This window comes from Somniosus microcephalus, chromosome 30 (assembly GCF_052327205.1).
Source record: "Somniosus microcephalus isolate GS21.2 chromosome 30, FLI_Smic_1.0, whole genome shotgun sequence".
Taxonomy (NCBI): Eukaryota; Metazoa; Chordata; class Chondrichthyes; order Squaliformes; family Somniosidae; genus Somniosus; species Somniosus microcephalus.
The window spans coordinates 5,694,393-5,720,227 of NC_141016.1; the positions used below are offsets into that span (position 1 = coordinate 5,694,393).

At 46.3% G+C, this 25,835-nt stretch overlaps 1 protein-coding gene across 2 annotated transcripts in view; it reads right to left on the reverse strand.

The window, feature by feature from the left end:
• Positions 1-25,835, reverse strand: part of pebp4 (phosphatidylethanolamine binding protein 4) — a 558,141-nt gene that overhangs the window by 168,412 nt on the left and 363,894 nt on the right. The window contains exons 5-6 of one of the 2 annotated variants that reach the window (XM_085970914.1): positions 22,915-22,960; positions 4,357-4,529 (exon numbers count right to left, since the gene is read on the reverse strand). In XM_085970914.1, coding sequence (XP_085827040.1) covers positions 4,357-4,529; positions 22,915-22,960 — 219 coding nt within the window. The remainder of the gene's footprint in view (positions 1-4,356; positions 4,530-22,914; positions 22,961-25,835) is intronic. The other variant, XM_085970915.1, reaches the window with a different exon arrangement.

Here is a 25,835-nt window from a genome sequence, read left to right on the forward strand (position 1 = left end):
GTCGAGGCAGAGCTGGAGAATTTGGAAAAGGCAGGCATATTATCCAAGATAGATTGGAGCGAGTGGGCAACACCCATCGTCCCGGTCATGAAGAAAACGTTGAATAATGATAAATCTGAAGAACAGAGAAAAATTTGCATCTGTGGAGACTTCAAGGTGACTGTAAACCCGGTCCTTCACACGGTACAGTATCCTCTTCCGAGGATAGAAGATATTTTCGCCTCACTATCCGGAGGGAAACGTTTCACCAAAATTGACTTGGCACAGGCATATCTACAGATGGAGGTTGAAGAGGCCTCTAAAAAGTATCTCACGATAAATACACACAAAGGCCTGTACCAGTACAATCGACTGGTTTTCGGAGTAGCATCAGCTCCAGCTATCTGGCAAAGAGCTATGGAGCAAGTCCTCCAAGGGATTCCGGGGACTCAATGCTACCTAGACGACATCCTTGTAACAGGAGAAAACGACAACGAGCACTTTGCCAATTTGGAGCAGGTGCTCACTAGGCTGAGAGAATGGGGCCTACGAGCAAATCGCCCCAAGTGCGAATTTTTCCAGAAACAAATATCATATTGTGGCCACATAATTAATAAGGAAGGGTTGCATAAGTCACCTGAAAAAATTGAAGCGGTCCTAAAAGTCCCAGCACATGAAAATGTTTCACAATTAAGGTCGTTCCTGGGATTGATAAATTACTATCATAAATTTTTACCGAACTTATCAACTCTTCTGCACCCTCTTAATGAACTGCTACAAACAGGAGTAATTTGGAAATGGAGCGAAGACTGTAAATGTGCCTTCCATAAATGCAAAGGCTTGATCACGTCCAAGGAAGTTTTGGCTCATTACAACCCATCACTGCCAATCAGACTGGCGTGCGATGCATCCCCTTACGGCGTAGGAGCGGTATTATCGCATAGATTCCCTGATGGCTCGGAGCGGCCGATAGCTTTTGCGTCACGCTCATTGAACTCAGCTGAGCGTAACTATGCCCAGATCGACAGGGAAGCACTCAGCCTGGTGTGGGGAGTGAAGAAATTCAACCATTACCTACACGGACAAAAATTTACCTTGCTGACTGACCATCAACCCCTCGTCTCCATATTCAACCCTAAAAAGGGTGTTCCCATTATGACAGCGCAAAGGCTACAGAGGTGGTCCCTTTTTCTAGGGGCACACCAATATGACATAGAATACAAAGGATCAAAACAGCCATGGGAATGCTGACGGTTTATCGCACCTACCGTTGCCAACGGTAGAAGAGGCACCTACAGTAGACCCAGTGGAGATGTTCCACTCTACCATAGTGGAATGTCTACCAGTAACAAATTCTGCCATTGAAAGGGAAACGAGAAATGACCCGACTCTCTCACGGGTCTACGATTTAACAGTGAAGGGATGGCCAGCACATGGCGAACCACTGTTGCCAGCATTCTCGCAAAGAAGAGAACAGCTGTCAGTGTGCCGAGGAACCTTGATGTGTGGATCCAGAGTGGTGATTCCACCCAAACTCCAGGATGAAGTGCTAAAGGAGCTTCACGAGGGGCATCTGGGTGGAGTGAAAATGAAGAACCTAGCCAGGGCGTTTGTATGGTGGCCAGGTATCGATGGAGACATCGAAGAAATGACCAAGAGCTGCCTAGGATGCCAGAAGGTCCAAAATGCTCCACCACAAGCCCCTCTACATCCATGGGAGTGGCCCTCATCTCCATGGCAAAGGGTACACATCGACTTTGCTGGTCCATTTATGGACTCAATGTTCTTAATCGCGGTTGATGCACATTCCAAGTGGCCGGAGGTAATAAAGATGTCCTCCACCACCACGGAAAAAACCATCACAGTATTAAGGACCATATTTGCCAGGAATGGGCTGCCTGAACAGATCTGTTCTGATAATGGACCGCAATTTGTGTCCGAAGAATTCAGGAAGTTCTTAAAAAACAATGGGGTTAAGCACTACACGTCCGCCCCATACCATCCCGCCACCAATGGATTGGCTGAAAGGTTTGTCCAGACCTTGAAGAAGGCCATAAGGCCATGGGTAATGAAGACATAAAACTTCAGCATAAGGTAGATAACTTCTTGTTTGCATACAGGAATGCAACACATATGGTTACAAACCAAACTCCCGCCATGATGTTCTTCAATAGAAGCCTAAGATGCCGGCTGGATTTGCTCAAGCCAAACATCAGAAGGGACGTGGAGAACCGGCAATTTCAAGGCATGAATGAAAGGCCAACTAGAACCTTCCAGATAGGTCAACAAGTTTTGGCCCGGGACTACCGTACCGAGAAATGGCAGCCTGGAACTATTTGCACACGACTAGGACCACTGATGTATACCGTGGACATTGGAGAAAGCATAATAAGGCGCCATGCTGACCAGATCATAGAATCATCCGAAAAGGGACAACCTACACCACAACTCTATACGCCTAATGATGAAGTAGAGATACCCATAGTATCTACCTCCGATCCGGTGATACTGGAACCAGATGAACCCGACACTGGCATTCAAGCCGAATCAGCCTTGCCAAAAGAACCTACTACACCACCAGAAACTACTACACCACCGAGGCGTTATCCGGACCGAGTCAGGAAGCCTCCAGAGAGACTGACTTATAATTGATTAACTGCAGCAATGTGTAGATTATTGTTCTTGTAACATGTAATTAATGATTACTTAAAATATTATGTTCTGGTTGGCTAAAAGGGGAGGAGTTGTAGTGTATGTGCCTTTAAGAGCCCCCTGTGTACTGTAATGCCGGTAATGGCCACTCGGGCTATATAAGCCTGTATATTGTGTTGTATCAGTTACTTCACCTCCAGACTTTGTTCAGTAAACACCTGTGAAACTAACTCCTGCCTTCAGTGTCTCTATTAACACACGGATACAACAATCTGTATCAATGTAATTTGAGAAAATATAAAAAGGGCTTCTTTGCTGCAATACAAGGAGAAATAGTTTGTTACTACATCGGTAAGTACGGGGGATTGAACTGCCCAAATAGCTGGTGCACTTAATGGGGGAGAAATTGAGTATAGCCCCGTTTGGGGCGCCAGCCTCGCCAGGGCGCTAAAAGTAGCGCCCCGGAAGCATTCGCGTCCCCGCACCGGAAATTGAGTGGTTGCGCCCCAAAGGGAAGCGCGGCGCTACTGGAGGCGTCCCGCATCCCTCTTGGGGCGCTGCGAGTGAATATCATGGCAGTACGTGCCGCAGCGCCACACGCTGTGGCACGTCGCGCTGTGGTATTGCAGGCCTTCCTCCCCTTCTTAAAGGGGAGGGGCCTTGTGCAGCGCGATCTGAGGCCCAGCTGGGCCCCCGAGGATCGGGAGTGCAGGCAAAAGAGCCCGGCACCGAAGAGAAGTGCCGGGCTCTTGGAGCGCAGCCGGCACTCCACGGGGGGGGGGGCGGGGGTGGTTCAGGAGGCCGGGGACGGGAGCGCAGGCAGGTGCTGTCAGGCGGCCAACAACAAAAATGGCCGCCCCGCACCTTGCCTTTAATTTGCGCCTCCCCGGCTGCAGGTAGGCCCCCCTGAACCCGTCGGACATAGCGTCCAGCGGTAAATCAGGGGGCGCTGCCAAATATCGAGGCCGGGGCGTCAGCGGGGCGCTGCGCACACCGATGATGTCATCGGCAGAGCGCTAACGGTTAGCGCCACCACTAACGTCCCGCAGAATTTAGCGGGAGGCGTGGGCAGTGCCGCGCCCGGGCGCCAGTTGGCTTGCAACCCACTTAGCGCCCTCTTAAGGCGCTAATGGGTGGCGCAACCAACTGAATTTCTCCCCCAATGTGTTTTAAATGGTGACTTTGTAACTGACTTCTTTGACACTAGCAAATGGTCAGTGCCACTTGTCTGATATAGGTTGGCTGCCCATGATAAGTGTGGACGGTGTAGGTGGTGGGGACTGTACTTGAAAAATCTGCAAAGATAGCATGCTTTGTCTGTTTAACTCTTTTATAAAATGTTTCAACATGCTTTTGTTACCTCCAGACTTGACTATTCCAAAGCTCTCCTCACCGGCCTCCATAAACTTGAACTCATTCAAAACTCTGCTGCCCGTATCCTAACCCGCACCAAGTCTCACTCACCCACCACCCTTGTGTTCGTTGACCAACACTGGCTCCCAGTCCACCAACACCTCGATTCTAAAATTCGTATCCTTGTATTCAATCCCTCCATGGCCCCTCCCTATCTCTGTAACCTCCTCCAGCCCTCCAACCCTCCAAGAGCTCTGCATTCCTCCAACCCTGGCCTCTTGTGCTTCCCCCATTCCATTTGCCTCATCATTAATTGGACCTGTATGTAACATAAGGATGGATCCTAATTTATTGCCTAAAGTGGAAATGTACCTGTTGGGCATATTTCCTCTGATCTTCCTCCTCCACCACTTGCAAACACAAAGGATGCTTAGCAGGATATCCTTTATTCTTATATATGCAGCGCACAACAAAATGTCCCTGGGGGAAAATGCAAATATAGCAGATGCGATGTGGCTTGAAGAAGCTCCCAGTTGAGTAATATTCTGGCAAAAGAACAAAGGGGCTAAATAATAAAACAGATAAACAGCGAAGAAGCACTACAATAGGTACAAATGAGTGAAGCGCAACAAATTCAAACAAATGAGTCCACCTTAAGAGACAGCACCCAACATACGCAAAGGGTCTTCCCATGCAGTACCAATTTAGACAGGCTTTGAGCATCTGAACAGTTACTCAAGCACTCCAAATAAACTGAGGTCCCATCTGCCCTCTCAGGTGGACGTAAAAGATCCCATGATATTTTGAATAAGAGCAGGGGAGTTCTCCTGGTGTCTTGGCCAATATTTATCCCCCAACCAACATCACTAAAACAGATTATCTTGTCACTATCTCATTGCTGTATGTGGGAGCTTGCTGTGTGCAAATTGGCTACATTACAACAGTGACTACATTTCAAAAAGTACTTCATTGACTGTAAAGCACTTTGGGACATCCTGAGGTTGTGAAAGGCACTACATAAATGTCTTTCTGACTTTCTTATTATCAGAGCTGCACTACGCAGGCCCTGTGCACTCAGCAAGCCTCAATGTCCCACAATGCCAGGTGGCGGTGCCTGGCGCACAGTGGCACAGAGCATCGCATTATCTGCTACATATTCAAACACACACACTGCTAGTTTTTTAAAATTAGCTTTATATGCATGAGAATTCAAAAACAAACTACAGAACTGTAATGTACAAAAAAATTGAAACACAGGCTGCCAATCAGGGTGATTCTGCGCCACAATGCTGTTTATGTTACTTTATAATGTGGCAACATGGTAATCTTTTAATTCATTGACATAAACTTTGGTTTCTAGCAGGTAATCTCCAAATGCCACCTTGAAAAAAATGACAAAACATTTCACAGTTTTAAACTGCTTTGGATAGTTCTGATGTCTTTATTTGATAGAATTAAATTCTGAATATAACATTTACATTTTTTTCTGAAGGGCAGGAATATTTTCATTTTATCTGCAGATAAAGAAATGTTTGGTGGTTTAATAGCATTATTTTCATTTATTTGATTTGATTTCCCTTCTCCAGCGACCCCCCCTTGTCATACCTCCTTCAGCAAGTTGCTGAGGGTTACCTCCGCCCTACTGTGCCAGGTGGGATTGAGTTGGTGACTTTATGACTAAACCATTCCTCATCTTATTAAATGAGAACTCATTCCCAGCCAGTTGTTTAGACAGGCCAATAACATCAGCAGCATCATAGCTGGTTTTGCCTCAGTTAACCCATCAGCTTCCAGGTGAATGATGATCCGCTGCTGGCAGGGACTGACATTCCCTCAATTCCTGAAGAATCTTTACATGCAGGCTTCTTGGAAATAATGCAGCTCATTAAGGAGCTTCACTATGATACAGTTTCCTGCTGGGGTATCTTGTGGTTAGAGAGATGCTGGCTGGAGCAAAAGAAAATAAAGTTAGTCATGCAAATGAATATATATGACACTAATTTTACATTTTTAACAAAATGCTCAAAAGAGAAATGACTGATATTTTGAAGATACAACAATCAGATTTTTCACAAAATTTGAACAGGCACTTCTTCCAATGTTTCAGATAAACAGAATTAGAGGACATGTTATTTTCTGGCGATTGAATGAGGCAACATAACCAGCTACATGAAGGAACACTAGCATTTCTCACTTTAATACAGAAAACATTTATGGATCCCAATAATATTCGATCAGGGAATCAGCAACCAGGATTTCATTGCTACCATCATGATGATTAGGGAGCTGGATGATGAACAGCAGCTTTCCAAAGATCACGATTAAGCATGTGGTATAAGGAAGAGCATAGAAGGATGAAAATATTGAAGAGTGAAGATGAGAAGGTGAAAATAGGTGGTTGAGTTTCAAAGGATACCAGAAAGAGCTCAAGAGATGCAATGCTTTTCTGGCTTTCAATGGAAAGAAATAACATAGGATGAGGAAAAGAGAGGCCAGTTGACCCTGTCAAAGATTGGGGGAAATGTTCAATATGCACGGTACAACCTGCATATAGCTCAGTTTTACAGAAAAAACACAAGCACCTTATCGGATAAGTTGAATATGTCCCCTTGTTACTGGATAATGGACAATTCAGCAGTTGCTTCTTCAGAAGACTTCTCCCTTCACTCTGACTCATCTTGATTAGGATGGCTTTCCCTCAACCTCCATTAATATTGCAGAAGTCAACTCCACATGTTACCCTGATGTCCTGACTGCAATTACTCTAGAAAAAAACATAGCAGTCATCCATGTTAGGATCTTACCAAAGAATAATATAAATGAAGAGAGAGAATTTAAGTTCAGAACAAAATTACTCACCTTGCACCAAGTCTATCTGTACAGGTGACTTTGGCTCTTGGCTGGAAGTGGAAGCCAGGTACTCAGCACAGTGCAGAATGGAAAGTGATTTGGTTCCCATCACTGTGGCTCAACTTCTCCATCTCATACCAATATTCAGCATTCAGATTCTTCAACCTTGTCTAAGTTTGGGAAGTCACACAACACCAGGTTATAGTCCAACAGCTTTATTTGAAATCACAAGCTTTCGGAGCGCTGCTCCTTCACCTGATGAAGGAGCAGCGCTCCGAAAGCTTGTGATTTCAAATAAAGCTGTTGGACTATAACCCGGTGTTGTGTGACTTCCCACATTTGTCCACCCCAGTCCAACACCGGCATCTTCACATCTTGTCTAAGTTTGCATGACATCTTTGTGGATGTCTAGCTGCCAGCATTTTAAAAAATCTCTTAAAATCAGCAGCACACCCATGGAATCCATTTGAGCAAAAAGCAATAACAATCTGTTGAGAAGGTTTGATGAAGATGGGTGGGAGGAGACTCATGTGGAGCATAAACACTGGCAAGGTCCAGTTGGGCCAAATGGCATATTTCTGTGCTGTAATTCTATGTCTATGCCACTCTACATCACCCTGTTTTTGTTTCTTCACTTACTCTGCAACACTAATTCAGCCATGTTTCCCTCACCAAAATATTAGGATTAAAAGTGTTTATATGAGGGTGCATATGGTGCAGCAAACAAGTTTTGGATGATGAGGGTGTTGGAATATATTTTAATCTAAATCAGGTCTAATAAGCCTAAATTAATAAGATTAATAGACTCTTAGGCAAATACAGTATTGAAATGTCACATATTTTGTACTCGATAAAGTGGATTCCATCTAATGCTATTTCCATGTCCTCATTTTCTGAAGGCCCGATTCTTTTTAGTGGATGCGCATTCAGATCTGTCACTTTCTGTTGTCAGTTCTTGCCTATTGCTACATGACTTTTGTATACAGAATTCATGTGCACACATGCTTTTCATTTTCATTCATTTCTGACACCAGCCAGAAACAAGCACCAGCAGCTCCCTTGAAATGGGATACATAATCAGACGCTGCAAAAACTTCAGTGGCAGTCATTGACAAAACTGAGTGACTTATTTCATAGTGGCCTAATTTTGTAAAATACTTCATCTTGAATATTTTTCTGAGGGAAATATATATTGGTGTTAACCCCAGTTACTGTCACTGTTTCAGCTGGCAAAGTGTTGGTGTCAATAACAGGAACCTGTTTTATTGATCAACAGCAGCACACTTCAGAAAATGGTGTCAATGGAATACTAATGAAGCCTCTACATGTAGCTTTAAGGTTTTCGTGCCAAGGACCAGCAAAGCCTCAAAAGCTCTGTTTACAATGGTGGCTAGCAGGGAAAGTAGATCACGGCTACACAGAGGCTGAGCTCACAGCTGGACAAATAAAAGAGAGATTGGCAGACTCTAAATCAAAAGCACGAAGAACACTATGGGGTAGAGGTTGGTATGAATTGCGCCCATTTTGCGGGCGTAAAACAGGCGCAAAGCATACCAATTTACCAGTGTGACGGCCCGACTCAATGTGCAGGCGTTGGTCCCATTGCTAAATTCATGTGGCCCTTTTTTGTAGTTGTCCCGGTGGAAGTAAATTTGCGGCCTAACGCCTATTGAAGGTAAATTAGTCAGCGATAAGCGGGGCAGGCCTGCAGTATCTTTAAAGGCAGCACTCCTCTTACTTTTCTTAACAATACAATCATTTCCAAGAAATAGGCTTTACATTGCCTTCTTTACCTATTACCTGATTATTTTGATCATTATGCTTTACGCTTATGACAGAAGGAAAAGGAGAATATGATTATCACAGTTTTTAGTAATTTATCAGCATGTAAAGATATCATGTACTTGCACACATTTAAACTCTGTTTTTAAATGGATCCTCAGCTTCCTTTTTTGGAAGCACTTATTTTATTGAATAACTTGTATTTTAATGGAACTCTGTTCAAAACCTGAACTGATAATCCTGACATTAAGGCCCAAAGTACTCAAGGTAAAGTGACTCTGGATAGAGGAACTGTGGAAGGATGAAAAGCAGAGTAAGAGTAAATGGATGATTCTCAGATTGGCAAAGTGTAACTGGCAGTGTGCCCCAGGGATTGGTGTTGGGACCTCTCCAAACACATAAAAGATTTGGACATGGGCACAGAGGGAATAATACGTTTGTGAACAATACCAAATTAGATGGCATAGTAACCTGTGAGGAAGAATGCGTGTGTCTGCTAGAGGATGCAGATAGGTCAGGGGAATGGGCAGATATTTGGCAATATGAGTAAATCTGAAGTAAATCTGAAATTTTGGGAAGTAAAAAGAGAGAATGGAAAAATACCCTAAATGATAAAATTCTCATGGAGTGATGAAGAGAGAGGTCGAGGAATATAGGTGCACAGACCTTTAAAAGCAGGATTGCAGATAGAAAATGCCACAAGAAAGGGAATTTTTGAATTCAAAAGCAAGATGATGATAAATAAATAAAAAACATTGGCCTCGATATTAACGTCCCCCCACCCACCCTGTCCCAAGGAGATAACTGAAAGCACAGGTGAAGAGGCAGATTTTAAGGAGGCTTTTGAAAGTAGGAAAGGGTGTAGCAAGATGAAGAGATTTAGAAGAGGTCCAGACTGTCAGGGAAATGGGGGCTCAAACTTCTGCTACAAATGGTAGATCGGCAGGAAGGGGAAGCAGGCAGTAGAGCAGAGCTGGAAAAGCACAGGGTGTGGACAGGGATGAAGGGCTGGTGGGGGCTGCAAAAGGTAGAAAGAGGCAAGACTGTGGAGGGACTGGAAACAAGGACAAGGATTTTGAAATCAATGCAACAGAGGTCAGCAAGGATTGGGGTGATAGGTGAGCAGGATTTCGACTGAGTTAAAGGAGCTATATAAGTTGTTGTTGATTTGGTGTGCCACAGGTAGCAAGTGTTGTGTGAGGCAGTGTTCATGTAAGATGGAGTTCAGGAGGATAACAAGGGGCATAAATTTAAGATTATTAGAAACATAAAGGGGGAGATTGGAGATTTTTTTTCATGCAAGGGTTATTAGAATATAGAACATGTTATCGCAAGTGGCCATTCAAGTGGAGTTAATCACGGCATTTGAAAGTGAATTAGAGAAACACTTAAAAGAAAAATATTAAAGAGTATGGGAAAAGAGCTGGGAAATGAAATGAAAGTAGATAGCTCCAAAGTGGAGCTCATACTGGCAAGGGCACAATGAGCTGGAACTCCTACAATAAACTCTTACAAATGTGATTCAAACAAATCAGATAGCGCATTCCAATGAAATTCAAGAACGTTGCTGCATTTCATTGAATTTACTACTGCACAATGGTACATTTTTCCGGCAGCTGCATTCGGTACAGACACCCATTTCTTTTATTGTTGTGTAAAGATCAAGTGTCAACTAACTCATTCTAAAGTCAGTATCAAAGTTTTGGACAAGGTTGTTATCTCATTTTATCATGCATTTAACAATTTTCTGTAAATTATCTACACATTCTGGCCCATAGTGATGATGTAGAATCAAAAATGAAAACTTCCTTCCTTTATCCTTCCTATCATAAGGATAAAGGAATCAACATTCCACTGATGTAATATTTTTTGTCACTTTTCCCCTACTAAATGGATGCAACATACTTTGCCATATCCCACAACTAACATTCAAAGGAAAATCTTGTCCTATTTGTAGCTCAGTGGGTGACTGCACCACCGTGTATGGTGCTGAGCCAACCAGGGAGGTCCCAGATTCAATCCCTGGTCTGTGCTGAGTTAGCTCATCTCTGTCGGAGTGCTTGTGAAACAAAGCCAAATTAGCTTTTAATCAAGCACTGTTGCGCTCATCACAGACAATTTCACTCATTAAGAGTGGCAATCTCTCATCTCGGTTTAAAAATGCAACCGACTTTTGTGAATGTCACTCTTAAAAATAAACATAGCTCCATATGTTTAAGTGGGTTTGCAATCTGTGTCACTCTTGCTAATCGTAAATGTCACCAAAAGCAGTTCCCTGATGCAGTTACATTCTGAACACTGTAACACAGAGGGAGCGGTAGCATAGTGGTAATGTCACTGGGCTAGTAATGCAGAGACGTGAGTCCAAGGCCCCGATTTTCTGCCAGCCGTCGGGCGGCTTTCCAGGTGGCCGGGGGCCGAAAAAGCGGGTTGCGACCCCCCCCCCGCCTGATTCCCCGCCCCGTCCAACTTTCGGACCGCCGTTTCTCCGTGACCCGCTTCAGTCCCGCCCGCCGCTGACGGGACTGGCTGTCGGAACACAAATCACCAATTATTACCTTGTTTAAGTAGATTTTCCGGGGCCGTTGCGATTTTGAGGCTTTCCCCACGTGAAACACGCCTGCGGGGAACCCCGCTGATGAGACCTGGCGTGAAAACAGTTGGCTTGCTTGCTTGCAGCTGCAGGTCAATGAGGACTGAAGAGATTTAAACAGGCAGCATTTGCAGGCTGCAGGACCTTGTTGATGAAGGCTTGGGGGAACTTTTTGAAGGCTTAGGCACAGCTGTAGAAAGTTGGAGCCTCACACACTTCTCCAGTGTGAGCTCCTGGGAAGCCCCTCTCACCACCCTAACTCAGCGCCTCCTCAACGGAGGCATCTGCCAGAAGCATGGGAGGCCTTTGGTACCTTCCCTTCCTGGCATTAGAGGATCTCCAACAGCAGAGGAGGCTGGAGCAACTCCAGCAACAGCATCACCAGCAACACCAGCAGGAGCGGCAGGCTGCGGCTCACCCACCTGAGGCAGCACAGGCCAGAAGGGGTCAGCGCATGGAATGCCGTCGGAGCAGGAGATACCCCCCAAACAGGGTGTACAGACACAGGATCAGCTACCTCAACATGACTGAGCAGCAGTGCCAGAGGCGGCTCCGACTTTCGCGAGAGGTTGTGACTGACATCTGCGCATTGCTGCGGCAAGACCTGGAGCCCAGAGCAACAGGTCCATACTACTTGCCAGTGGCCATCAAAGTCACCACCGCACTCAACTTTTATGCCTCAGGCTCCTTCCAGGGATCAGCAGCAGACATCAGCGGCATCTCCCAGGCTGTCGCACACACATGCATCACGCAGGTAACCGATGCCCTCTTTGCCATCGCGCACAATCACATCCATTTCACCAGGGATCGCGCAAGTGTGAGGGCGCAAGCGCGTAGATTCGCTCAGCTGGCAGACTTTCCAAGGGTGCAGGGCGTCATTGACTGCACACATGTGGCCCTTAGGGCACCCCACCGCAATCCAGGAGTTTTTGTCAACCGCAAGGGCTTCCACTCCCTTAACGTTCAGCTGGTGTGTGACCACAAGAAGGTGATTTTACATGTTTGTGCCAGGTTCCCTGGCAGCTGCCATGACTCCTTCATACTGCGCCAGTCTACTGTGCCTCCGCTATTCAGTCCGTCAAACGAACTTCAAGGATGGCTACTTGGAGACAAGGGATAACCCCTGCGCTCTTGGCTAATGACGCCGTTGAGGAGACCAGCCAGCGAAGCTGAGGAGCACTACAACTCCAGCCACATTACCACCAGATGCATTATTGAGCAAACCATCGGATTGCTGAAGATGCGCTTCAGATGCCTTGATAGATCAGGTGGAGCCCTACAGTACTCATCAGCCAGGGTCTCCAAAATCATTGTGGTATGCTGTGTGCTTCACAACATGGCACAGCGTCGTGGCTTGCCGATTCCGCAGGACCAAGAGGCTCCTCAGAGAGCCGCCTCGGATGAGGATGATGCTGAGGAGGAGGAGGAGGAGGAGGAGGACAGAAACGAGCATCCTGCAGAGGCCCGCCAACCAGCGGCACCAGTGCGCGAGAACATTGCTGGGCGGAATGCAAGGAACGCACTCATCCTGGGCAGATTTGCGTAGCCTGATACATCAAACACTGCAGCCTCACTGCTTCTTAACTGACCATAGACAGTGGCCCATGCCTGCACTTTCCAACAACTTTGACCAGCTTGCAGTCATCTGCAAGTTATCCTAAGGCCTCTATGTGACATCCCCATTCGCCAAATGACAGACGCCATAACTGCAGCAGCTGGCACCAGATTTTTTATGTACAGGAAAATGATGGCATTAAAACTATTTACAAGACTGGATGGTGGAATAGTTCTGTGAATGTGAGCATAGAGAGAGACGGAATGGGTAAGGGAGCATGGATGTGACTGTGAAGTGGGATGTGGAGGAAGAGATTGCTGAAGCAGAGCGCTGTTGGGGAAAGGCAATGGGGATGAGGTTGAGGGTGATGGAAACTTCATACTTGCTTTCCCTGTGCGGTGAAGGTCATGGAAGCGCTTCCTGCACTGCAGCCAGGTGCGACGGGTGACACCCAGAGAGTTTACCTCTGCTGCCACCTCCATCCAGGCAGCCGTGGACTCTTTGGAGGCCTCTTCCTCCCTGAGCGAGGGTAGAGGACCTCCCTGTGGGCCCTTACCCCATCCACCAAGGTCTGCAATGACGTCTCGTTGAATTTGGCTGCAGCTCGGCCTCTGCCGCTGGCAGCAACTGGTGCAGGCTCCTCTGCCATTGTGCAAGAGTGGTTGAGAAGCCTGCAGAGGTGGAGAAGCTTGCTGGACACTTTGAAAGCACCACGAATGATGACATCATACTGTGAGGCTTTCTGACACGAATTGGACAATTAGCAAGGCTGCCCACATGCTGGGAATTAATTGGCCACTTGAGGGAAAATTGCGTGGAGCTGGCTGACACATTTTTTTGTGTGTCAGAAACCCCACAGTCGGGGAAACCCGACCATTTCCCACACAAGCCAAAAATCGGGCCCCAAATCGCACCACGGCAGCTGGGGAATTTAAATTCAGTTAATTAAATAAATCTGGAATAAAAAGCTAGTATCAGTAATGGGAACCATGAAACTATCGGATTGTCGTAAAAACCCATCTGGTTCACTAATGTCCTTGAGGGAAGGAAATCTGCCGTCCTCACCTGATCTGGCCTATATGTGACTCCAGACTCTTAACTGCCCTCTGAAATGGCCTAGCAAGCCACTCAGTTGTAAGAAACCGCTACGAAAAACAATAATAAAGAGTGAGACTCGGCATCGACTACGGCAACAGCACACCCAGCCCAGTCGACCCAACAAAATCCTCCTCACCAATATTCCCCATCCCTAATTGCCCTTGAGAAGGTGGTGGTGATCCGCCTTCTTGAGCCGCTGCTGTCCGTGTGGTGAAGGTACTCCCACAGGGCTGTGGGGTGGGGAGTTCACGGATTTTGACCCAGCAACAATGAAGGAATGGCTATATACTTCCAACTTTGGATGGTATATGACTTGGAATGGAACTTGGATGTGGTGGTGTTCCCATGTGCCTGCTGCCCTTGTCTTTCTAGGTGGTAGTGGTCGCGGGTTTGGGAGGTGTTGTCGAGGAAGCTTTGGTGAGTTGCTGCAGTGCATCTTGTCGACGGTACATACTACGCCGGAGGTGGAGGGAGTGAATGTTTAAGGTGGTGGCTGGAGTGCCAATCAAGCAAGCGGGCTGTTTTGTCCTAGATGGTGTCGAGCTTCTTGAGTGTTGTTGGAGCTGCACTTATCCAGGCAAGTGGAGAGTATTCCATCACACTTCTGACTTGTGCCTTGTAGGTGGTGAAAAGGATTTGGGGAGACAGGAAGTGAGTCACTCACCACAGAATACCCAGCCTCTGATCTGCTCTTGTAGCCACAATATTTATGTGGTTGGTCCAGTTAAGTTTCTGGTCAATGGTGATCCCCAGCAGGTTGAAGGTGGGGGATTGAAAGTGGTTGCACCTAGGAAACTGACCTGAGGAACTCCTCCAGCAATGTCCTGGGCTGAGATGATTGGCCTCCAACAAGATTCTTCCTTTGTGCTAGGTATGACTCCAGCCAGTGGAGAATTTCCCCCGATCCCCATTGACTTTAATTTTACTAGGGCTCCTTGGTGCTATACTCGGTCAAATGCTGCCTTGATGTCAAGGACAGACACTCCCACCTTACCTCTGGAATTCAGCTCTTTTGTCCACGTTTGGACCAAGGCTGTAATGAAGTCTGGCGTCGAGTGGTCCTGGTGGAATCCAAACTTAGCATTGGGTAACAGGTTATTGGTGAGTAAGTGCCGCTTGATAGTACTTGGATGACACCTTCCCTCACTTTGCTAATGATTGAGAGTAGGCTGATGGGGTGATAATTGGCTGGATTGGATTTGTCCAGCTTTTTGTGGACAGGAAATACCGGGTAATTTTCCACTTTGTCAGGTAGATGCCAGTGCTGTAGCTGTACTGGAACAGCTTAGATAAAGGCGCGTTTAGATCTGGAGCAGAAGTCTTCAGCACTAAGCTGGGATGTTGTCGGGCCTATAGCCTTTTCTGCATCCAGTGTGCTCAGCCGTTTCTTGATATCACGTGGAGTGTATCAAATTGGCTGAACTGACATCTGTAATGGTGGGGACCTCAGTGGATCATCCACTTGGCACTTCTGGCTGAAGATGGTTGCGAAGGCTTCAGTCTTCTCTTTTGTACTCGCGTGCTGGGCTCCGCCATCATCGAGCCTCCTCCTCCCGTTAGTTGTTCAATTGTCCACCACCATTCATGACTGGATGTGGCAGGGCTGCAGAGCTTTGATCAGATACGTTGGTTGTGGGATCGCTTAGCTCTGTCTATAGCATGCTGCTTCTGCTGTTTAGTATGCATGTAGTCCTGGTGCTGTCACTGGCGTGCTGTTCTACATTCCTCATTGAACCAGGGTTTGTCCCCTGGCTTGATGGTAATGGTAGAGTGAGGGATATGCCGAGCCATGAGGTTGCAGATTGTGGCGGAATACAATTCTGCTGCTGCTGATGGCCCACAGTGTCTCATGGATGCTTTGAGCTGCTAGATCTGTTCTGAATGTATCCCATTTAGCACAATGTAGGGTGTCCTCAGTGTGAAGATGGGACTTGGTCTCTACAAGGGAGAGGCTGAGGCCTTAAAATAGAAACTTTAATAAAAGCAATAAAAGACAATTCAATTAATAAATGTAATGCTATTGCCAATTTAAAATTTTTTTTTTGCTTAAATGCTTAATTTTGGGAATAGAATCTTCAGTAACTCAGAAAAAGTGGCAGTCGAAAATAATTTTCACAAATCATTCTAAGCGAATTGTGGGAAACCAGAGACCAAAAATGCACAGAATGGCGAGTTTAACAGTCAAAACCCATTCGAAATGTGGACATCGAAATTTATAATAGAAAAACGTGATGCAAAAAGTCTGACAACAGGAAGTCAAGTTGAACAGACAGGAAGTGCACATAGACGTAAGATTTTTAATAAGATACAGAGGGATATATAGAAGGCAGGTAAGATGCAGTCCCTAGGTTGCTGTGATGTGAAACTTGGAGGCCGTGGTTCTACAGGCTGGGGGAGAGACAGGAGGATAGTTTGCTATTGGGGGGAGAAGTTGAGCAGATGGAATGTGTTTCTCCTTAAGATCCCTCTCATGCACCGCAACAGCCAGTTTGAACAAAACTGGTAGAAGCTAAGGAACATAGCATCTGCCTGATTTTTCGGTCACAGAGTTGTGTGTGGTATGAGGCGACAGGGGGAAGGGGGGTGTGGGGAGGAGTGGGGAGAGAGAGAGACAATAGATAGTACAGCATTTACCAGATCTAAATTTTGCTGTGAGGTTGTAACAAATGTGTTAACATGTTGGTACAAATTTCTATAGTCTGCTATTTTATTTCATAATAAATGGGTTCGTTTTTTCAAAAATTGTAACAAAGGAATCGCCTACAAACTTGTTTCTAATATTGCACAACATGACTTCTTCCCTGTGTTTCTTTCATATTTCGCTTTAATGAAACATGACACAAAAAACGATTTCAATGTAATTGGTGTTCGTCTATGTACAAAGTTTGCTTTCAGTTTCATGAACAGAAGTATGATCATTGCAAGACTGCAATGTTCTCATTATTACTGCCACCAAATTGCTGGTACACAAAAGCTTCTGTGCAAGTCTGATATAAGAGCAATATGATGTCAACTTCAGTAACCACAAAACTAGAAGTTATAGGCCTAGAAATTCAGTAGGCTTTGCGCCCACTTTTCGCCCAAAGAGGGTTTCTGCGCCAGTGTAAGAGGGTGCGCTGATATTCAGCGCTGCGGTAATGGCGGCGGTAGCCGGTAGCGCTGCGCCGACACCGATGACGTCATCGGTGTGCGCAGTGCCCCGATTCTGCCCCGCTTCTGGCCCAAACCCCATATTTAGTTGCGGCCGCCTCTTCTGCAGCGGCTGCAAACAGCGCTGGAAAAACGGGGCCGTACTGCTGCGCAACTGGGGCGCTTTAAGGTGGAGGTGCGGCCGGCCGCTTTTTCGGCGGCCGCCGGCCCGCACCTCCCTCCCCGGCCTCCTACACCACCCCCCCCCCGGCGGCATTGGTGGCTGATTCCCGCGAGCCCGGCACTTCTCCGTGGTGCCGGCCTCATTTGCCGGCAGAATCCAGCGGCGATCTCATGGCTGCAGGCAGCTCCTCCTTAAGAGAAGGAGGAGGCCTGCAGTACCCCAGCCTGCCGCACCGCATCGGGTGGCGCAGCGGCAGCTGGAGCGCTGAAATTCACTTTCAGCGCCCCAAGCGGAGGCGGGCACACCCTGGAACAGCGCCCGGTTCCGACTTGGGGCGCTAAAAGTGAATATCTGGCGGGCGCAACTGGCTCCGTGCGCAGCGCTAACTTTTGGGCGTTAGCCTGCTGGCGGGCCTTAACTGAATTTCTAGGCCATAGACTTTAACAAGTTGGGTTTTAATCACTAAGATCAGAGCTAACATCTCAACACACTGACTGGCTCGCAGGAATGAGTCATACAGATCCTGGGATCTTTATGTAAGAGAAGTCAGGGGCGGAGCCAAGAGCCAAGACCTGGAACCTTCCAGGTTAGTCAGGAAAGAGGAAGTGAAACTATACACCGTGTGGGGGAGGGTAATATACATGAGTGCAAAACGAATACAGGCAAGAACGAATACAGGCAAGACAAACAGATTTCATTACATTCACCCCTTCTTTAGATTTAGTCCATCGGGGTGATGTTTCTTAAAAGTTGGTATAAGTGAGTCTGTCAGGAGGTTTTGCGGTTCTCAGTGATCGGCGCAAAGCCGGTTGGGGTGCCTCTAGGGGAGTGGATTCTGGTTCCTCCGCTGTCCGGGCCTCCGCAGCGTCTTCCAGGTTATCTGCAGTGTCCTCCAGGTTAAAGTTGGGTATTGATACCTCTGGGCGTCCTGTCTCTTTTTGGTGTAGGTCTTCCTCGGGTAGTCTCTCATCGTTCTCTCCGCTCCCCGAGGGAGCGAGGTCTTTTATGGAAACAGTGTCCTCTCGCCCGTCAGAGTATTCGATATAGGCGTACTGAGGGTTTGCATGGAGGAGCTGTACCTTTTCCACAAGGGGGTCCGTTTCATGGCCTCTCACGTGCTTCCGCAATAGTACTGTCCCCGGAGACGTCAGCCACGCGGGTAGAGATATGCCCGAGGTCGATTTCCGGGGGAAAACGAACATCTTTTCGTGAGGGGTAGCGTTAGTGGCTGTACATAACAGAGACCTTATGGAGTGGAGCACGTCTGGGAGGACTTCCTGCCAGCGGGAGGTCGGAAGGCCTTTTGACTTTAAGGCTAACGTGACAGCCTTCCAAACAGTAGCATTCTCCCTTTCCACTTGCCCATTACCCCGGGGGTTGTAGCTAGTGGTTCTGCTAGTGGCTAGCCCCTTTGAGAGCAAGAACTGGCGCAGTTCGTCACTCATAAATGACGTCCCCCTATCGCTGTGTATGTAGTTCGGCATGCCAAACATGCAGAATAGATTACCGAGACACTTGATGACCGTGGCACTGGTCATGTCTGGGCAGGGAATGGCGAAGGGGAAGCGGGAATATTCATCAATGATATTGAGGAAGTATACGTTACGGTCGGCAGAGGGAAGGGGTCCCTTGAAGTCCAGACTTAGGCGCTCGAATGGCCGTGTGGCTTTGATAAGGTGTGCACGGTCAGGCCTGTAGAAACGAGGCTTGCATTCCGCACAGATGCGGCAGGCTCTGGTCATTGCCCTGACCTCCTCGATGGAGTGGGGCAGATTGCGGGACTTTATAAAATGGTATAGTCGGGTGACCCCTGGGTGACAGAGGTCGTTGTGGAGACCCTGTAATTTGTCCGTATGAATGCTGGCACACATTCCCCGCGATAGGGCATCTGGGGGTTCATTAAGGGCTCCCGGCCTGTACATAATATCATAGTCGAACGTGGATAGTTCGATCCTCCACCTGAGTATTTTGTCATTCTTGATTTTCCCCCTTTGTTTGTTATTAAACATGAAAGCCACCGACCGCTGGTCGGTGAGCAGGGTGAAACGTTTGCCGGCTAGGTAGTGTCTCCAGTGCCGCACTGCCTCCACTATAGCCTGTGCCTCCTTCTCGACAGAAGAGTGCCTGATTTCAGGTCCCTGAAGGGTTCGGGAGAAGAAGGCCACAGGTCTCCCAGCCTGATTGAGGGTCGCAGCTAAGGCAAAGTCTGACGCATCGCTTTCGACTTGAAAGGGAATGCATTCGTCCACTGCACACACTGCAGCCCTTTCAATGTCCTGTTTAATACTGGTGAAAGCCTCCCGAGCTTCAGCTGATAGTGGGAAGGACGTCGATTTAATGAGGGGTCGGGCCTTATCAGAGTAATTGGGCACCCATTGGGCATACTACGAAAAAAATCCCAGGCACCTTTTTAAAGCTTTGGGATTGTGTGGCAGGGGCAGTTCCTTTAGGGGGCGTAATCAGTCAGGGTCCGGTCCAATTACCCCATCTTCCACCACACAGCCGAGGATACAGAGACGGGTTGTGTTGAAGACACATTTGTCTTCGTTGTAGGTTAGATTCAGCTTTAGGGCAGTTTTTAAAAATCTCGCAAGATTTAGATCGTGGTCTTGCTGGTTGTGCCCGCAGATAGTGACATTGTCCAGATAGGGGTAGGTAGCTTGTAGTTTATTCTCGTCAACCATGCGGTCCATCTCACGTTGGAAGACCGAGACCCCATTTGTTACCCCGAAGGGCACTCTGAGAAAATGGTAGAGGCGTCCGTTCGCCTCGAAGGCGGTGTATGGGCGGTCCTCCGTTCTAATGGGGAGCTGGTGATACGCGGATTTGAGGTCGATAGTCGAGAAGACTCGGTATTGCGCAATCTGGTTGACCATTTCTGATATGCGGGGTAAAGGGTAGGCGTCCAGCTGGGTATAAATATTAACAGTCTGGCTGTAGTCAATTACCATCCGTTTCTTTTCGCTATTTTTAACTATGACTACTTGGGCACGCCACGGACTGGTACTGCATTCAATAATGCCTTCCCGCAGGAGTCTGTCCACTTCCGCCTTGATAAAGTGTCTGTCTTCCAGACTGTGCCGTCTACTTTTGGTCGCTATGGGCCTACAGTTCGGAGCGAGATTAGCAAATAAAGAGGGCGGGCTGATTTTTAAGGTTGATAGGCCACAGACTGTGAGTGGCGGCTGGGACCCGCCATATGCTAGCGTGACACTTTCGTGGTGGCACTGGAAGTCCAGGCCCAAGATTACATTAACACAGAGTTCTGGCATCACGAGGAGTTTAAAATCCTTGTAGTCCGTGCCTTTTACAGTCAGTGTTACCACACAGTAGCCCAAAATGTCCGAAGTGTGGGGCTTAGCAGCCATAGCAATTCTGCTCCGTGTAGGGGTTACCGTTAATGAGTGCTGCCGTACCAGGCTAGGGTGGATAAAACTCTCGGTACTCCCACAGTCAATTAAACATTTCGTTAAATTCCCGTTTACCTGTATGTCCATCATGGATTTTGTCAACGGGTGTGGCCTGGATTGATCCACCGTGATCGAAGTCACTGTTGGGCCCTGGGCGGCTGTTGAGTCGGGAAAAGATGGCGGATCCCAAGATGGCGGCCCGCACGGCACGCACGAGGCGGTAACGGAGTTGGAAATCGGATTCCCCCTGCAGACTTTGCTAAAATACCCCTTTTTCTTACATTTGAAGCATGTAGCGTCCTTCGCTGGGCATCGTTGTCTGGGGTGCTTGGCCTGGCCGCAGAAGTAGCATTTCGGGCCTCGAGACATTGCCGCTGTAGTAGGACTCCTGGGTGAACTTCAGTGTGGGGACTCCGGCGGTGTAGAGCTGGTCTGAGACCTGGATGGGGAAGATGGCTGATTCCAAGATGGCGGCCCGCTCGGCGCGCACGAGGCGGTGAGGGCCGCATGGCTGGAAGAATAAGAGTCAGAGTTTTTCTGGGCCACGTCCAGCGATCGCGCAGTGGCCACTGCCTTTTTAAAGTCCAGGACCTCCTTCTCCAGCAGTCTCTGCCGGATATAATTCGATTTGAGGCCCGTGATGAAGGAATCGCGGACCAATTCGTCAGAGTACACGTTGGCCGTCACGGCCTTGCAGTTACAGTCCCGGACCAAGTCCTTTAGGCCCTGTAAGAAATCGTCCATTGATTCCTCAGGTCGCTGCCTGCGTGTAGCCAGCAGATGTCTGGCATACACTTCGTTTACTGGCCTCTGGTATTGGGCCTTCAGGATAGTGATGGCCTCCGTGTAAGAGGTGGCGTCCCGGATGAACGAATAAATCCAATTATTAACGCGAGTAGTCAGTAGACTCAGTTTATCTACTTCGCTAGCGGATGAGGCCCTCACGAAGAGTTCGAAGCATTTGAGCCAGTGTCCAAATTGATTTGATGCTTCAGCAGAATGTGGATCCAAGTCCAGACGCTCTGGTTTTAGGAGTCGATCCATCCTAGTATTCTTTAGTGATTAAAATTGATGTGCCTTCAATAACCACAAAACTAGAAGTTATAGACTTTAACAAGTTGGCTTTTAATCACTAAGATCAGAGCTAACATCTCAACACACTGACTGGCTCGCAGGAATGAGTCATACAGATCCTGGGATCTTTATGTAAGAGAAGTCGGGGCGGAGCCAAGAGCCAAGACCTGGAACCTTCCAGGTTAGTCAGGAAAGAGGAAGTGAAACTATACACCGTGTAGGGGAGGGTAATATACATGAGTGCAAAACGAATACAGGCAAGAACGAATACAGGCAAGAGAAACAGATTTCATTACATCTATGTACAAAGTTTGCTTTCAGTTTCATGAACAGAAGTATGATCATTGCAAGACTGCAATGTTCTCATTATTACTGCCACCAAATTGCTGGTACACAAAAGCTTCTGTGCAAGTCTGATATAAGTGCAATATGATGTCAAAAGTAACTAGAGGAGTGTTTCTTTAAGGTGCAATAAAATTAAGTCAAAGTAACTGTCCAAATGCACTAATTGTGACATCTTGTGGTGAATCTGTACCCATGATCTTTTCCTGAAGGGAGAAACAGGTTAATCACTGTGCAGTGAATGTGTGTACCACTTGCTGAGTTTGACTAGTCCTTTACATTGTATATGAATATACTGCAGGCACAGCTCCAGCAGGACCCAAACAGAGCTTTGATGCTGTTTATGGGTGTGTTTCCATACCGTTAAAGTGTTCAAATGAAGGTCCCCATGTAAATCGGGTGGCACAAGGCCTATAAATACTACCTCGCATTAGTACCAGCTTTTAGAAAATGTGTTTCAGGAATATAAACTAGCCAAGTGCTGTTGGGTTTTTGGTGCATTAGAAAAAGGTATTTTCAGTGTCCTTAGTTTCACCTTTCCAGATACAATTGTATTTTGTATGAGTCACTATATTTGACTTCAGTTTTATTCATCTGTACAAAGAGGCATTCAGAAAGTCTTCAGGCAAGTAAAATTGACCCTATGGGTACTTTTAACACAACAAAAATGTCAGTGGGAGAATATACCTTTAAGATCACTGTGAACAGCCTTAGTTGTTCTCTTTATTCTGCAAGAATTAATAAGCACACCTCCTCTTCTGACTAAGTCACTGAGCAATACTTGTGTCATAGAACTGGAGGAGTGTTTGTCCCAGCCCCCTACTTGTAGCTGAAGGTGGAATGGTAGGGGTGAGTGGCTATGATGGGGGTGGAAAACAGCACATAAGCAGAGAAGTGATCAATGAATGCTTACCTGAGAGTATCGTGCCTTGAACCACTCCAGCCTGTAGAGCTCTCCCCTGTCAGTAGAAAATGAGAAGGATAAGAGATACTGAAAAATACGCTTGAAGATTCTTGATAGATTAGTATTGTACAGCTTCAAACAATAAGTAGCCTACAACAATTATTCAGATTTTCCCCACAATATAACACTGGGTTCCCTTAACCTGCATCAGCCTCCTAGAATGAAGGCCTGTTGGTCTGGCTCACCATTCTATGACAGCATTAACCAATCTTAAGTATTAAGTACAATTGCAGAGTAAAACCGCCTCTTCCCTGCTCCGAGAAGGAGCCTAAACCCAATCCAGATTACAACTCCTAAATTCACCATTTCTCACACCGGCCATCCTCACAGCTCCTATAGCAACATTGCCAATATGTGCCAAATTGCACACAAATTTGTGCTGTGGAATAACACTAAGTGGTAACTGGTTTGAGTCTGCTTTACTTATTCCACATTGGATCCTTAAAATAAGACTGAAGTCTGCTCTGGATTTAAACCCAAATCCCTGATGTGGAAGGATCGTGTGCCAGCCCACAGCATCATCGGTACCCCATAAGAAAAAAAATCTTTAAACTGAAGAATAATAAAGGACATGAGGACAAGGTAGAAGACTGATGGTCTCTTCCTTCTTCCTCAAGTTAGCAAATTTAAGGCCGTTTATACATTCATTTCACATGGGGCAACATGGACTCACCGGTGGGAATTTTGAATTTGTGCGACAGTGTAAAATGAGTCACAGCAAATTGGCAGCCCATTTTACATCTCTCCTGTAAAACGGGCTGCCGATTCGCTGTCACCCATTTACACAATCACACCAAGTCAAAATTATCCCCACTGTCTTCAAAAAATATGTTAACTGGCACTCACATTTAAACCCCTAACACATTCTCATGCAGGCAGTTATAGATTCAAATGCCGCTGAGAATTGTTTCTAAAAACCCAAGTTCAGCACAGAACTAGCGAGCTGTCAGTTACTCGTCATCTCTTAGACTGCTGATCAAGATTGCCTTTCCTACCCAGATCTGCAAAATCAGTTCAATACACCCCCAAATCTCAGACTAGTGTTCCTGTAAAACAAGTGCAAATGTCCATTAGGGCACCGTAGCTTTATCTTTTGATTTACAGTACAGTAGCAAGTGCCAAATATGGTAGAGACAGGGCAATATGTTGTTTGTGAGAGATTTGCTGGTTAATAATGTTCAGGTAGGAACACAAAACTGTCATTGTCATACATTCGAGTGAGCAGATGTCTTAAAATTCAAAAGCTGCTTCATAAGTTACTGAGAATTTTGTAGATTTTTGATTTGTAAGGGGAAAGTGTTGACAGATAATATTTGCGATGGGAAAGCTAAATAAGAACTGGCATTTGGAGAGAAGGTGCGCGTCAAAGGAAACCTTGGAAGGGCCACAGCTGTGATTGAACTTACAGAATGGAGTGGGAGAACGGGGTAGTGCGGGAAGATTGAAACGAGGAAATGCACAGTAAAAATACAATGGTGTGGCCCAATTAGGATCTGCAATTTCCTCCAGTTTATCCAGCAGCCTCAAAGACAGCATCATACTGAAAAGTTGTGACTCTATTGTGAATATGTAACAATTCTAATGATGAAATCTGCACTGTCACTTATGTCATCACAAACAAGTACAAGCACAGGAGGAAAAACATCTGTATGTGTTACATTTATCCTGCTGGCAAAATCATGGTGGGTACGTGGTGTTTCCCATAGGGTAAATGTAGCACACAGAGGAACATACCCTTGCAGTTTGGTTTCAAGTTACCTTTTGAACTAATATGATCTTAGAAAAGTACCATTTCATCATGTAACCTTTATTTCAGTAGTAACGGCATATTTTCAAGTGGGCACATATATCTGTGTGCAGATTGAACACAGAGATGTATGTTATAGTCCACAATTACTGTTATTAGCAGCTAAACCCTTGGCATGCTCGTATGATATTCCTCTATCTGCCATCTTAATGCAACCATTGATCCATTTAACTGCACCACAATAGCAGGGAGGAATGTCATATGAGAGCACTGAGCACTCGTCTCCTAATATTAACAGTCGTTTGTTGGTTTATATGTTTACATGTATATACTTATTGATGCACACGCAAATCTGTGTTGAAACCAGCCACCAAGTGTGTATAATGTACACTGCACCACTCTCAAAAGAGAAAGAAATGAAACTAAATAGCCTGGGGTGGAAAGTAAATTCCTGTATCATTTCTGCAGAAGGTCAGAATCACATTTCTCAGCTAACATACAGTCAAGTGTACAACCATAAATCAATGGCTTACAAGACTGTCCTTTTACCAAGGGGCTGAGTTCAAATCCAGTCCAGACAGCAGTGATAATGATCATTTTCCTCCGAAAGTTCCAAGTAACATTAATTTGAATAATCTTAGCATCATTCACAGTGGGCACAAGCCCAATGTATAAAGCTACTTGGAAACCTGGCACAACTCAGCTAATTATGTCATTTCAGTGAATGCTTAATCACTCTCAAATCTTAGTCTTTTCCATCTTTGCCATTGCACACTCATCCATTGTGTATATGTTTCATTTTGTATATTTTGCCTGTCGTTTATCAGCACTAAACTTCACCTGCTATTGCTCAGCCCATACCTTAATTTGTCCCGATCCCCAGAAATGCTATCAATCTCCTCTATAGTTGTTAGCTGGCCACATAGGGTGAATACTCAGCACATTTTATGGGAGAGAAATTCGGTATCGCCCCGTTTGGAGTGCTAAATTTTGAAATCGTGAAAAATTAGTGCCATGCGCTAATGAGTCTGAGGTTTCTCTAAATTGGCTTTTAGTGTTCCTGGAAAGAGCTGGAGTGCTAAATCAAGCGCTAATGACCTAAGCAGGGTGCTACAGGGGTGCT